At 42.7% G+C, this 15,359-nt stretch overlaps 1 protein-coding gene across 1 annotated transcript in view; it reads right to left on the bottom strand.

Moving 5' to 3' along the window:
* Positions 1–4,952: 4,952 nt before the first annotated feature.
* Positions 4,953–15,359, bottom strand: part of LOC126095156 (uncharacterized) — an 89,552-nt gene continuing 79,145 nt past the window's right edge. Inside the window, exons 4-5 of the mRNA XM_049909916.1 lie at positions 11,808–12,197; positions 4,953–5,334 (exon numbers count right to left, since the gene is read on the bottom strand). Of these exons, the coding sequence (XP_049765873.1) occupies positions 4,953–5,334; positions 11,808–12,197 (772 nt within the window). The remainder of the gene's footprint in view (positions 5,335–11,807; positions 12,198–15,359) is intronic.

Raw genomic sequence — 15,359 nt, 5'->3', positions numbered from 1 at the left:
TACCACCGCATACTTCAGTATAAAGCAATACGAAGTGGATTGCATTTAATAGGGAAACGGTTCCCTTACAACAGGATAATGACCCAAAACATCCGTCGGCATACTGTACGAACTACATTGCATCGAAGGAAAAACGGAAAGTACTGAATGATATGGTATGGCCGACCCAAAGCCCCGATTGTAATGCCATTGGAATGGTCTGGGATGAAGTGGACAGACATATCAGGGAATATTGTTAAGGATGTGTGGAATCGTATAGATTCACGATACCTACAAAACTGATTGATCGCATGCCTCGAGTTTGTGAGGGCAATCATTAAATACAAAGGAGAATACATTGATGAAAGTAAAATATAATGCTTGTCATTGTATTATATATGTGGTAGTTAATATAATTATATTTTGTGAGAAATAACGTTTGATTTGTGTTGAAAATCTGAAATACCAGGGTATATTGAAATTAATGGGCGGTAGTGTAATCAAATATTATCACAAAACTTTTCATCCCCTAGTTTACCCCTTAGGATTGAACGACCTAAAATACTGAAACAAGAATTTTCTTATTGTTAACCGAGGACTCAGATACTAGTTTTCATAGACATTGCTTTAAACGTACTTTATTAGTTCTTTTGTAATAATTTATTTAAAAAATTTTTACCATTTCACCCCCTAGGGATTAAATTTCCAAAATGCTGAAACACATATTTCTTTATTTCTGACCGAGAAACCGAATTCCAATTTTCGCAGCTCTAGCTTCAAAACTGACTTAATAGTGACATATTTTCAAATAACTTTTCATTCTTTTCTTCACTCCCTCAGGGGTTGAATTTTGAAAAGTCCCTTCTTATACGCTGCTTACAACAAGATCAACACCCTCTCCAAATTTCAAGTTTCTATCCTTTGTCGGTTTGGGTTGAGTGGTGATCAGACAGTCAGTTAGGACATTGCCTTTTGTAAGTAGATTCATACATCTTCTATATTTATGTTTAAGATTTAAATAAACTCTCGCTGATGATGCAATAACTGTGATGAGGCGTATCTGGAATAAAACGAACAGTCAATGTGTTCTTTCAAGAAGGAAAACTCTGTTAACGATCCTCTTTCGCAAGTACTTTAATTGAGATAAAGTTAATGATAATTTCCTGGTTTCCTTTCTACTTTGAAAATTATCACTACTAAGAAAATTTTGAAGCTAAAACTACATAATCGGTATTTGGTTTCTCGGTCAGAAATAAAAGAATACGTTTTCAAAATGTTTGGAAATTCACCCTCCAATGGGGGTGAAATAAAATGAAAATTTTTATGAGGATATTTCGTAATATTAAAACATTTTTAATGCTAAAACAGTGGAATTGGTATTTTACTTCTCTGTGAGAAATAAAGAAATATTTACAAGGGGATTAAAGTTTCTACGGAAATATCACACAAGAACGCAAAAGGCAGTATTTACAAAAACGTCCGACTCCAGCTACTTTACTGTTTTGTCAGAAGTACATTCGGAAAAGATCAAGCTTCCATGGCCTTAATTCGCGTGAAAAGTTTAGAAATTGTTGCAACTTGTGAACTAAATCAAACAAAGCTATTTGATAGTCCCCACGTCTAATCGGCTTCGTTAAAATTGCATAGAAATAGAAACGGCTCTTTAATACATCAATTTTTCGATAACCCTAATACAAGGTCCTTACAAAATTATTTTTGTTGTAATTACTGCAGAAACTCGAGTGAAGCAGTGTGCGCTAAGCTAGTTGTGGGTAAAACGCATATTATTGTGGACGAAACTAGTAATTGACGCTTTTTGCTAATTTCAATGAATTTTTCTGGAATTTGAAGTTAAAAAACTTCAAAGGTAACACAGCCAAAGAATGATCAAGGAGAAATGATTATTTAATTAATAGTTCTGTTCCCACACTCTGCATGTTTCTTCAAAATTCACAGGTGCAATACTTATTTATTGATGCAAATGAATTGGCATTGAGAATCAGGAACAGCTAATTTGAGATATCTGTACCATTACTGTGTAATTCAAAAGTGCATGAAGTTATTCAAAGTACAGTAAACTATTAATCACATAATTATTGTTCATTCTAGTGTTATAATTAACAATAGTATTGACAGGGCCTAAAAGTTAAGTAGTAAAGTTTTGAGTTATTTTTGTCAGAAAATCGGAGGCTGTCTTGTTAGCAAGAAAAACACACTTATAACAAAGACAACATTATTTGAACCGTACTACATTTGAGCAAACTTATTTACTTTGAAAAGTGGCATTACGGGTATTATACTTTAGGCCGTACAGTTAGAAGGAAAACACACAGAAAGCAGCTCTCAATAACAGTTCAAAGAAACTGGCTGAATTAGGAGTACTGCATTCACTTTCGATTTTTTCATCTCTGTTCTTTACTCTGTTTATGACTTGTTGTTTTGAGACTGCCACTGTCTTGCACTCGTGCCATTACAGATTTCTGCTCACCGCGGAGAAGTGGCTGATACATCAGCATTTATCAGCGAAGAGTGTTACCATTGGAGTTGATAATGTATGGCACTTCGTAGAAAAAAACTTTCACCATCTATGAAGTCTCAGCCCGGACGAGAAAAATGAAGGGAGCTGATAAGCAAATACTGCAAGACAGACAGTTCGATATGGAGGTACGATTCAGGAAAAAATTACAAACCTTCGCAAGATAGGTGTACCCAAAAGTATCTTAAACTTACTATGTAGAGAGAGCAAGCAGTTTGCTTTATCTTGGTTTATCACTTCGACCTATTATTACTTCTAAATATATACGACTTAGACACAAAAGTTGCGTGTGAATGAATAAAAAACAGTAACCTCAGCATTTTGGACAAATCCAGGTAAGAAACAAAACTTATGTCTATTTAAGAAAAATCTCACAGGAAAGCAAGATAATTCATCATCAGTCTACAGAGACAACAGGGATCCAAACAATATAGCACACGTAAAAGTTTATCTCCGTTGTAATTACATTTTTATCAGTTTTGAAGCACAGCTTTAGAAATATTGCCATACTGCAAAACGACTAGCCAAAATACTAAATAAATACAGATAAAGAGTAACAAAGAACTGTTAAACACAGAGGCTGCACAAAAGCAAAATATGCGTACTAATTATTTCTTCACTTACTTTATTTAATTGTAATTTACAGGATTATTTTAAAATTTTCACATTTTTACACTACGACAAATACTGCTATATTCAAATAAATTAAATATTTACATTTCTTTTATTTTTCTGGTTGCAGTTATTGCATTAGTTTAACATGTTTCTAAAACTCATTTTACTGACTAGCTTATCGGCCCCAGTGTTATTGAGGGCCACACTATCAATCACTAACACAGTCGCTGTAGCAGATATATTTTAACAGTTGTTTTCACGTCGACTTAATGATAGATCTCCCTTGAGGTGATGCACGCACCCCTCTTGTGTTGGTAACCCTGAAAATCGCTAAGGTGTTGGGAAATATTGTAATATCAGAAAATAAGTATACTCGATCTATGAGAATATACGTGTTCATGTTATTTTAATTAATATTTACGGTCGCTGCAAGTAAAGCTGATTTACTGTGGAAGATACTGCGATTTCATACATTTAAATGAAGAACAATAAAACTGAACTTGTGGCGTGACATTCAAGTATGTCTGAGATACTAAGGCCTATTACGAAGCAGCTACTGGAGACGCGTGAAATAACAGAACAACAACGACAACACAGGATCATAAAGGTCGGCAGTGTATCTTATAAGAACAAATAGTATATGAAAGTAATAATGTTGTCACTCACAATCGTCAGTGGTCCCTCCAAATTATTCGATTGCGAATTCCTCCAGGCAGACCACAAATCTAGGGAATGGGGGAAAGTAGTTTTCAGTTGTCACACGGTTGCCCAGTAGATACAGATACTATGAAGGTCACAGCACCGTAGTTCTTCTAGTAGTACACTCATTGATATTTCTCACTTCCAATATTTCTGAAAGTGTTGAAAACATGGAAATAAGTTCCGAGGCAAATGATAAAACTTGAAGGGAGGAGTATTTTGTCTACTAAGATACTGAAACAAAAACGCGTTTTTCTGTCGAACTAAGCACTTTTTAACGGCATTCAGGCAGGCTTTAGTGGTGTCGTGTCATATTGGTTGTGACAGCTACAAAGACCAAGACTGTACATTCTGCATCCTCTTACTCGATGTTTAAGCTGCAAAGCGGTGCGAAATTGCGGTACACAGCAATCTACGCTTTAATTTTTTGAACACTGCCTCGTCCCTCTCCTTCTTGTTACGTAATTTGATTGCAAACCGATACGAACGTCTGAAATGACGACATTTACGCCTTCTTCTTCAATTACTGTTTATTTTCCACTGTTGGCCATTTCTGCTATTACATCATTATCGAGAGGTAGGTGGTGTGCGTGACGACAATTCACCAAGCTGTCGAGACACTAGCATATGGCGGGCAAATATAGAACTTACACGTAGTTAGGTGTGCAATTGTAAATTCTAAGTTTCCTCGCCATATGCTAGTGTATCGACGGTTTGGTGCCTTTGATCTTGCCACGTTAAGCACCAATTGAAAATGCCTTAATAGTGGAAATTGGCCAATAGTGGAAAATAAGCAATAATTGCAGTAGAAAGCGTAAATATCGTCATTTCAGAAATTTTGTGGAACTGTGGTACCTGTCCGACCAAAAGCAATCAAAGCAAACGGCTCATATCGTCACACTCTTCTTTATATCGATGGCATTAGGAAGGACTTAGGGTTCTTTTTTTAATTAAAGATTTCAATGAATAAAAACATTTGAATACTGACGAAGAAGAAAATACCCCCCTCTCCCCCCCCCCCCCCCAAATTTCATACCACTAGTGCATTCCTTACGGAACTGCTCGAGTTTCTGTGTTTAGGTAAAAGACTTGTGCTCGGACTGCGCAGAACGACACGGTGCCCTCAGAGCAGGCCGAAGGTGCCGCCCAGGCCATGGGCGACGCCGGCCCCTGCGCTGGCGGCGCCGCCCACCGTGTAGTGGCTGACGTCATATCCGGCGTCGGTGTGCATCAAGTGCAGCGGGCGGGCGCGTGGCGGGCAGCCGTAGCCCACGTCCAGGTTGTAGTGCTTGTACTTGTGCGCCGTGGAGCCCTGCAGGCCCTTCTGCGAGCCGTGGCCGTGCGCGTTGAAGAGCGCCACATCGGCGCCGCCCTTGATCTTGCCCGGCATGGCCGGCAGCGGGGCCGGCGCCGCCCCGCCGCCCTTCTTGCCTTGGCCGGACTTCCACCCGAAGTAGTGCGGCTGGTACATGCCGTAGGCCGGGTACTGCTGCGGTACTGCCGACCTGCAACCGACACACAAGTCTGCTATAATTAGTTGCTGCTTATGGGACCTGAATCACTGAATACGATACTGCAGTGCCTGTGTTGTTCAGAAGTACGATGCTCAGATCCTTCGGACATGCGTGCACGTCCAGAAAGCATTTCATCGTACATCTGAACAACACAAGCACTGCAATATCGCATTTATCCGCGAACGCCGGACAAGCGACTTTCAATTGAAAAGTCTTCCCTGTAAGAGAACATACATAATGAATGAACGAGTGCAGGTCGTAGACACATAGTTGACAACATATGGATGTTTGGGTGGAGCCTTGAGTAGTACTTGGAAAGCCTAATGGCGGAGGGTACTTATTTCCTCACTGCGAAGACTGACGCCCTCACATGGTTTGAAGGCATGCCCATTTGCTATTTATTCTACCGTGATGAGAATATCGTTCTTGACTGTTGGCGATATCCCCAAGATAATCGTAGAACGCTTGAGCACAATCCTCGCTATCAACAATTCTTCGCAAATTACTTGCGCAGTGACTTCATAAAACCCCCTACCACTTGGGGTGTACCGGACAGAAGACGACCCACGTAGTGGACCTTGACACGAGGTGAAATGGTTATGACATGGTACCAATGAACATTGTCCACAGATGGGAAGCGCGGGTGGGATAGCGTGCAGGATTTATTTTTCATCATATTTTGATTTCTTTTTTGTTGACAGTGTGGTCGTTGTTTAAGAAATATAGTTGTAGTAGTTACTATTCTCTTATTTGTTATTGGATGGTTCGAGTTCACTCGTTTGGTGGAAGATGGACGCAGGAAGTAAATGTGATTTTTTAAAATTATTTCATGTTGAGATGGTTCATGTTATTTAAGTTGTTATAGTGCCTTTCTGTTAACAGAAACAATATGTATTAAAATTATATTCCAAATTTTGGAGTTGAAGAACAAAGAAAGTAAGTGAATAAATAGATAAATAAATAAATAAATAAATAAAAATAAACAATATAAAAATAAATAAATGAAAATAAAATTGGAGGGCGCATTCACGGACAAAGGAGGAGACATTGTGATCAAGCGTCAGGCTTCGGTCCTTACCCTCCCTGTCTCCAACAGCCTAAAGCTGACCGCGTTTCTAGTTGAATACTTTTTTTTAAAAAAGTGGTCAGAGAATCTGTAAAAAAATCGATAACAAATGGTAAGGTGACCGCTCACGAAAAGCGAGAAAACCAGGTTCGAGACCCAGTGCGGCAGAAAGTTTCACTACTGTCATTCCATTATACAGATGATGGTTATCCATATTCGCAGCTGCGAATACATTTCATGGAAGACTGAAGGTTGATACTGAGGAAATCAGGAAAGCTACAAAAATTCAGAATACTCAGTAATAATTACAATGAAATGAACACCCCTAGCTGCATACAGGCGTTGATATAAGTCAACGGGGACAGTTGAAAATGTGTGTCCCGCCCGGGACTCGAACCCCGGATCTCCAGCTTACATGTAAGGCGCTCTACCCATCTGAACCACCGAGGACACAGAGGATAGTGCCACTGCAGGGACTTATCTTTGACACACCTCCCCTGAGACCCACATTCCCAACTTATTGTCGCGCACTATATTCATAGTGCCCCTGCCCATTATACTCATTGCTCGCGCCTTGTTGCCGATTCCCGTAAGAGTTCTGGTACTGTCTGTGCATCCGCACAGAAGAAGGTCAAATGGCCGGTGAGCCTTAACTATATATATATATAAAGATGGTATCTGTTCTTTCGGACATGTCTGCGTTTGGCTCTCATGTTTTTGACGTAATTTCGCGTTGGTTTGGAACACTATACATTTTTTGGTGTGAAATATGACAAGATCTAGTAGCGCCATTGGCGATGATTTACATCATGGCTAAACATGTCTCTCTGTAATGAGAACGTGGTGCTATATTTTGTCGTATTTCAGGTAACGCAAGAGTAACTAACGATATTTTAAATGAATAAAACGAAACGCTTATGGTAATATAAACACGCATTTTTAATATTTGCAAAGGCTAACTTTAAAATACGTTTAAGAATCTCTTCAGTCCTACAGCATACATGCTACCTCTCCATTTTTTTTAGCTCAGTGAACAAACTAAAATCGCTATGCCTGATTGAATCATACACTCGTACTATAAACCATGTGCTTTCAGTGCATCACTTCTTTTCGTTTCTGCATGTTTCCATTAAGTGACGGCACCCGGTTGAAGAAAGATAGTCGCGCTGGGTAGCCGCGCAGTCTAGGCGCCACGGTTCGCGCGGCTCCCGCCGTCGGAGGTTCGAGTCCTCTCTCGGGCATGGGTGTGCGTGTGTGTGTGTGTGTGTGTGTGTGTGTGTGTGTGTGTTGTTCTTAGCGTAAGTTAAATTAAGTAGTATGTAATCCTAGGGACCGATGACCGCAGCAGTTTGGTCACAAAGGAACTTATCACAAAATTTAAAGAAAGATATTTACTGCACTGTCAGCAAGTCTTCGAGAAATAAAGGTAATGTCTGTTCGTTATTTAGTAATTTTGGACCAAAATGTGTTTAGAACATTATGTAATATGCTATGATACTCCACACTATCTATTAAGTGATTGTTTATTTCATCACAATCAATACAGCGACATTTTTATCGACGTAGCACTACGACTATATTCACAGTGGAAACGATATATGGGTCACTGCAAAGGGGAAAATGTTACATATCATTACTGAAGCTAAATCTGGGTCCTGCCCTTATCGAGCTTGCTTCTGTAATAATTGCAAAAATTTCGTGTGGCTCAATGGCCAGGCGCAAGTCTTTCAACTGCCGCTACTCGGCGAGTTGCGGTCATATAATCTGCCCCAGTCATTCAACCGGGCAAAGAGGCCCCACAGTTTAGCGCAAAATCCGAACCACGTGTCGTTCGTGGCGAATCCTCACATGCTTATGAACTGAAGACTAGATTAAACGCAGAGTGCAAATTTCAATAGTCCCGTGAACTCTCAATTTTCAAGCACGCACTTTATCTCTAGATCACCAGATCCTGTGCTTTTTGTAATTCAAGATACAAAGGATTTAAAGACATTACCTGCCACTGGGCATTGATTTATATCAATGGGTCAATTGAAAATTCGTGCAGGACTGAGATTCTAACACAGATCTCATACATACTAGGCAGATGCGCTGACCACTACCCCATATGGACACATTAGTCACCACAATCGCACGGACCGCCCTAGGGCGCTTCCTGTCAGACCCAAATTCTCAACTTACACCTCACCCCTCATAACTCACGGCATCTCGCCAATTTCCATAAGACTTCGAGTTTGTGTACATCTGCACTGAAGCCAGTCTTTCAGACAGACACCATATATGTAATTCAGGCGATGATGGCCAATGATCCCTTCAGTGCATGTACACCAAGCTCGAACTCTTATGGGATTCTGCGAAATGTGCGAGTAATGAGGGTAATGGGCAAGGGGCGCTACGTCTGTAGTGTGTGGATAATCTGGATTTGATGAGAAACCTGCTAGGGTAACCTGTACAGTTTGTGGTGATCAGTGTGACTAGCTGGAGTAGCTGTCAGCGCATCTGCGTAGTAAGCAGGAAACACCGGCTCGAATCGCAACTTCGGCACAAATTTTCAACTTGTATCATTGATATAAATCGGTGGCGACTGGCATCTAAAGTCTTTAATTCCTTTTTTCTTGATTCCGAAAGAACATTCTGCTCCTAAGTTTCATTCGGCGAAAGGCATGAATGTTAAAACAATTTTGTTTAGCTGTTCGGAGTTAGCGAAACTGCGGAGTCAGCCGATTGCCCTCCTGGGTGTGGGAGTCATGTTGGTGGCCCTCTGGAGCGGAAAAGACTTTTTAAGTGTGTTGCGAATATCGCGTTCGGAGTGAGTGACTGATCTGCTCGTTCAGGAAGCTTCAAAGACTTCGCAACTCCGGTGCCATGCAATAGTGTTGAATTTCGCTTGTATGTATGTATGCATTAAACTGGGGATCTAGGAGCGACGGAGAGCCTTCGTCCCGCCGTAGTCCTCAGTGGTCCACAACTCCACAAAAGGCCACAGCAGTCCACTCACGCCACCGCCGCCCAACACCGAACCTAGGGTTATCGTGGGGCTCGGCCCCACAATTTACACCCCCGCCCCTCCCCCCAGGAACGTCTCATACCTGATGAGTGTAACCCCAAATGTTTGCGTGGTTGCATAATTATGGTGTACGAGTACATAGAAACGGTATTTGCGCAGCAGTCACCGACGCAGTGTAACTGAGGCGGAATAAGGGGAACCAACCTGCACTCGCCGAGATAGATGGAAAACCGCGACAAGACGTAACTGAAACTATTTTTCGGCTTGGCATTTATTGATAGAGTTGTTGAAGACTCTCCTGCGGGGTGTAGTGCCATATTCTGTCCAATTGGTGAATTATAACACCAAAATCGGTAGCTGGTTGGATAACGCAGTACATAATGCTCCAAACGTTCACAGTTGGTGAGAGATCCGGCGACCTTGTTGGCTAAGGCAAGATTTGTGAAACACGAAGACAGCCAGTGGACTCTCGTCGTGTGCGAGTGGACATTATCTTGCTGAAACATAAGCCTAGGATGGCTTTCAATGAAGAGGAACAAAACGGAACGTAGAATATCGTCGACGTCTCTGCTATGAAAAGAAATGGCTCCCCAGACCATCATTCCTGGTTGTCGAGTCATATGGCAGGCGACAGTCAGGTTGGTATTCCAGCGCTCTCCGGGGCGTCTCCAGACATGTCTTTGATCTGGAATCTCATTGACTGGAGTAAAACTGCCTCCAGTGATGAGTCCCGCTTCGAACTGAGCCTCAGTATCCAGTGAAGACGTATCTAGAGACGGCCTGGACAGCCGTGGTATACCAACCTGACTGTCGCCCGTCATACGGCGCGACGAAGTCAGGGCACTACAGAAAAAAATCCGAAAAGTGCTAATTTGCAGTTGTATGACCCGAAAAAGTTTTTTGCCAGTTAATATCCGACCGTCACTCTGTGTGCTAAGACCATATTTTCTCAGGAACGAGAGTTAAATACTAAGGTGTATGGTACTTTGGCGGTGTGATAAATGTAGGCTTTTAAGTCAATGCAAACAAAAGATACAGCCATTTGTGTTACATATTTTGATACTCGCAATCTCAGTCATCAAAAGCTATAGGATATTTCCCGTTGGCCTAGAATCATGAAATTTCGCAAGAAACACGGTTTGACTGTACAAATGAAGGGCAAAATCCAAAACTGTGAATTTGTAATTACATTACACGAAAACGTTTTGTCATTTGTCATTCGACTTCAAATACGAGGGCCATTCGGAAAGTCGCTAAATGGAAACCACAGTGAAAATCAAAACTGTTTTATTTGCAACAGTTAGCTACACCTTCCAGCTACTTCTCTACACAGTCGCCGCTCAGACTTAGACATCTGTCACAGTTTTGTACCAACCTTTCAATTCCCTCGTTATAGAAGACAGCCACCAGTGCTTTTCGACAATTTTCTACTCTGGACTGCAGCTCGTTGTTTGTGTCAAAATATTGTCTTCATAGCCAGCGCGCTTCATTTGAACCTCAGGGGTAGCCAATTACGGGCTGTATTGTGGGTGATTAAACACTTCCCATCGAAAACGCTGCAACAGCATCTTCATTGCCCCTGCAGAGTGCGGCTGAGAAATGTCGTGTAGAACGAACCGCATGATAGTTATGTTATGTGGATTGCATAACTTCAGGCTAAATCTCTCGCCAGGCCCTCTTACTTGGCGGGAGACGCTAATTTCTAGCCATCTTTACGTTCTCACTGTGAGCTCAGAACTGAAAAGAGTGACATGATGCGGTCGATGGGCATACTAGACGCATTGCCCAATACATCTGTGCAAAGCTTCATCAGATTTTCACTGTATTTTCCATTTCACGACCGATCGCTCCATACTTTCCGAATAACCCTCGTATTTTCGAAAGTCTTGGAATCCCTGGCACCGATATCTTGCCAGTATCAATGACGATAACAGGCAAAAATCGTCGGAATTCTCGACTCCCAGGATGGATGAACTGTCTACATACATAATTCAGTTGTGCGCAACATTTAGAGCTTGAGTCTTACTCGCACCTGGCCAAAATTTTTTATATCCTTTTGACATTCTATCATTCTATCATTCTAATAATGAAGTGTTGTACAGTCACTGACTTTTCAGCCAAATAACAGGCAACGTATTAGCGGTGTAAATGGTGTCCCAGTTGGGAATATTTGGGAAGGGATCTCCAGTTAAAAAATTTACAACCGAGAGAAACCTTCAGAAAATTGGGTCAGAATTTAATTCTCGAACAGTACGTCAACAAAATAAATTGTAAGTCTAGTTTACGTGAAAGGATATTTGTGTGTGTGTAGTCAGAGGAAGGTGTATGAGCTGCCCGACATTTGCAGTGTAGTATGTCAAAGTGGGAGTGGCGCCGGGCTGCGGTACCTACCGCGCACTGTGGAGCGGCTCCTGCGCGGCCGGCTGCCCGCCCGTCGGCGTCGGCTGGGAGGCTGCGGCGTCCCTGGCGTGCAGCAGCAGGCCGCCGCCGTGCTTGCTGAGCAGGCCCAGCGGCGTCTTGATGAGCCCCCCGTGGTGCTGGGCCAGCCCGTGGTGGCCCTTGAGCAGCCCCCCGTGGTGCTCCACCAGCCCGCCGTGGAAGTTCTTGTAGAGCCCGCCGTGGTGGGCGGCCAGGCCGTGCAGGCCCTTCACGATGCCTCCGTGGTGCGCTGCCAGCCCGTGCAGGCCCTTTATTTTCCCTCCGTGATGAGCGACCAAGCCGTGGGGCCCGAGAATCGCTCCACCGTGATGAGCGCCATATAGGCCGGGATGAAGGAAGTACCTACGTTCAGAAGTACAATTTCTAGCTCTAAAATACTGCGATGTTATACTTATGAGGAAGACCAGCGCAACCAGTCACAGTAGAGTCACGAATACACATCTGCAAAGCCGGCCTGCAACAAATGTCAAATTCACATCAAGTATACCAACCAAATGATTGGATAACTAGATGATTAGCACTTCATCACAACAGTACAAAGTAGACAGAAGTTACGCCAGTACAATAGCAGTGTCGGTACTAGTACAGGTGGCCGGCCACTGTGGTCGAGCGGTTCTAGGCGCTTCAGTCCGGAACCGCGCTGGTGCTACGGTCGCAGGTACGAATCCTGCCTCGGGAATGGATGTGTGTGATGTCCTTAGGTTAGTTAGTCTAGGGGACTGATGACCTCAGAAGTTAAGTCCCATAGTGCTTAGAGCCATTCGAACTAGTACAGGTAAACATTGGGCGATACATCCTTTCTAAAGCACTTTGACAGACATGGAGAAAAGTTGGAGGATCTCGCTAACCAGTAGCCGTGTCTTCAGTACAGTATTTTGACATGATACGCTGCAGCTGAGAAGTAGTAGAATAGCAAGTAGAGTTCTAAGCAGCTAGGCGTTCCTTACTTCCGGTGTCAGGTTTCCCACTTGGACGACTTACATTCAAAGTCATCCCCACTATTCCCTCAGCGAACCACTGGGATTTAATAACAGTCACCCATAGGAAGCCCCTCAGCCCACAAGGTGTTCGGCAGTTGAGTGGGTTATATTCAAGGTCATGACGTAACTCTATAGTGGTACAGTGGTATACAATTGGCAAGCAGGAAACCCGTTCCCTCCCCTGGACCATTGAGGATGAAGCACCCTCTCTTCCTCCCCAACTTTATCTTTTACAAATGGGACATTAGTGGGGGGAGGGGGGGGGAGGAGGATTCATTCTGGAGCTAGGCAACATAGGAGATGTTATTGCCTGTGTCTGTTTGTTAATAAGAAACTGTTATTTACAAACAGACCTCAAGTGACATGAGTGTACGTAATTTGTTACTAACAAATAGACGCCGCCTACAACCTCTCCCTATGCTGCCCAGCTCCAGAGTGAATCCCTCCCACTCAGGTGTCTCAGTTACTGCTTATCAGCTGCTGCGTATCATATTACAGGTCTGTACTGATAACACGGCTGCTGGCTACCAAGATCTTGCAATCTTTCTCGATGTCTGTTTTTTGGAATGGGTACCCACCGGATGCGATGCGTCGCCCGATGTTTAACTGTCCCCATGCACTGCACTGCACTGCACCTCTACCATACTTACGCCATCTATATATAAGGAAAGAAAACGCAGAGGGTTTCTCGTTCAGGAATCGAAGTTGAACGTTGTTTGTCTGTGAGAAGATCGTGTGAGATGGTGAAACCTGTACCAGCACGTGTCGGAATTCCATAACAGTAGAATTTTCGCCTGCCGAGACTGCAGATTACCGTTCCACGATGTTGTTCCCCGCGTTGGTCAGTTTCCTATGACCGTCATGTGAACGTAGAATCGATGAGTACCGAAGGGTCATACGCATCGCGACTAGCGCGGTGCAGGACAAATATATTGTTCGCTCGGTCTTCCAGCATTGCAAATCTACGTCACGTAACTTCAGTCTAGGAATGGTTTTGTTTGGAATAAGAAAAGAATCAGCAGTGCGGAGACGTCTGGAACAGCCTGGACTGTCGGAAAGCCTACGATGCTTGCGGCTTCCCCTGATGCGACAGTAGAGAGAGGCGCGCCTACAATGGCGCGTATGACGACAACAATGCACACATGAGTGGCACCAAAATATCTTTTCAAACGAGTCCCGGTTATGAGCACAGCATCAAGATGGACATATCCATGTTTGAGTTCCCAAGAGGACAAACATGTCGATGTCCAGCCTGACTAGAATCACTGTTGCTGCCTGAGGTGGGAGCTCTGTATATAAAGTTCGCACCCTGTGTACTTAGAAATTTAGCCATGTTTTCTTCCTATTGTACTGTATATGCACAGTAATTATTATTTCGTTATTTTATGCCCTTCCTGTTGTTGCAAATTTAATGCCCAACAATGTAATACTATCTCAGTAGGAGGGGCTGTCCCCCAGGAACCATAGACCATGCTGAGGTGGAGAGTCTTGCGTGCCTCAGCGATACTGACAGCCGGAACGTAGGTGCATAGACAACGGGACTGTATCTGTGCAGAGGCTAGAAAACCCGTGGTTTCTGAAGAGAAGCAGCCTTTTTAGTAGTTGCACTGGCAATAGGCTGGATGATAGACTAATGTGGCCTAGTAATGCTAGCCGACATGGCTTCGATGCACTCCTATTGACAACGGCTGACAATAAGGGCATTCACTTCTACTGCTTGATTAAAAGATCATGCCATCATCTCGCGTAAAATATTCCGTTCGTAAAGCAGTCTCCCATTCGGGTTTCCGGGCATGACTATTCAAGAGGATGACATCATCAGGGAAAACCGAATTTGGGATCTATGGATCGGAGCTTGCAATGTTAGATTTCTTAATCGGGTAGAAAGGTTAGAAAATTTAAAAAGGGAAATAAGTGCGTCTAAGTTAAATATTGTGAGACTTTGGGAAGTTCGTTGGCCGGAAAACAATATTTCTGGTCAGGTGAGCATACCGTACAAAATCAAATAGAGTAATGAAAGAGCAGGTCTAATAATGGCTAAGAAATTAGGAATGTGGATAAGCTGCTATAAGAGTATGGTAAAAGCATTGTTGTAGCGAAGACAGAATGAAGGGAAGTCCCATCGTACTGGCACAAGTTTATATGAGAATTAGCCCCGGAAATGATTAAAAGAATATGTGACAAGACAGAAAATATATTCGCACAGTTCAGGGAGACTAAATTTTTTGTGATGCGCTGTAATTCAATAGCAGGAAAATGAAAGGAAGGCAAAATAGAAGATAATATGCACTACGGAAAGGATTGAAAGAGGAATCCACCTAGTAGAATTTTGCACAGACCATAATTTAACCATCTCTAACACTTGCTTGAGAACCACATAACAAGCTGTGTGCGTGGAAGAGACCTGCACACAAAGATTCAGAATGATTACATAGCGCTAAGACAGAGATTCGAAACTAAATATTAAAGTGTAAGATATTTCTAGGGACAGATGCATATTCTGTTCATAATTTATTGTTGATGG

This window comes from Schistocerca cancellata, chromosome 1 (assembly GCF_023864275.1).
Source record: "Schistocerca cancellata isolate TAMUIC-IGC-003103 chromosome 1, iqSchCanc2.1, whole genome shotgun sequence".
NCBI classification, from domain to species: Eukaryota; Metazoa; Arthropoda; class Insecta; order Orthoptera; family Acrididae; genus Schistocerca; species Schistocerca cancellata.
Note: the sequence above shows the minus strand (reverse complement) of the source record. Positions and strands in the feature narration are given on the sequence as shown.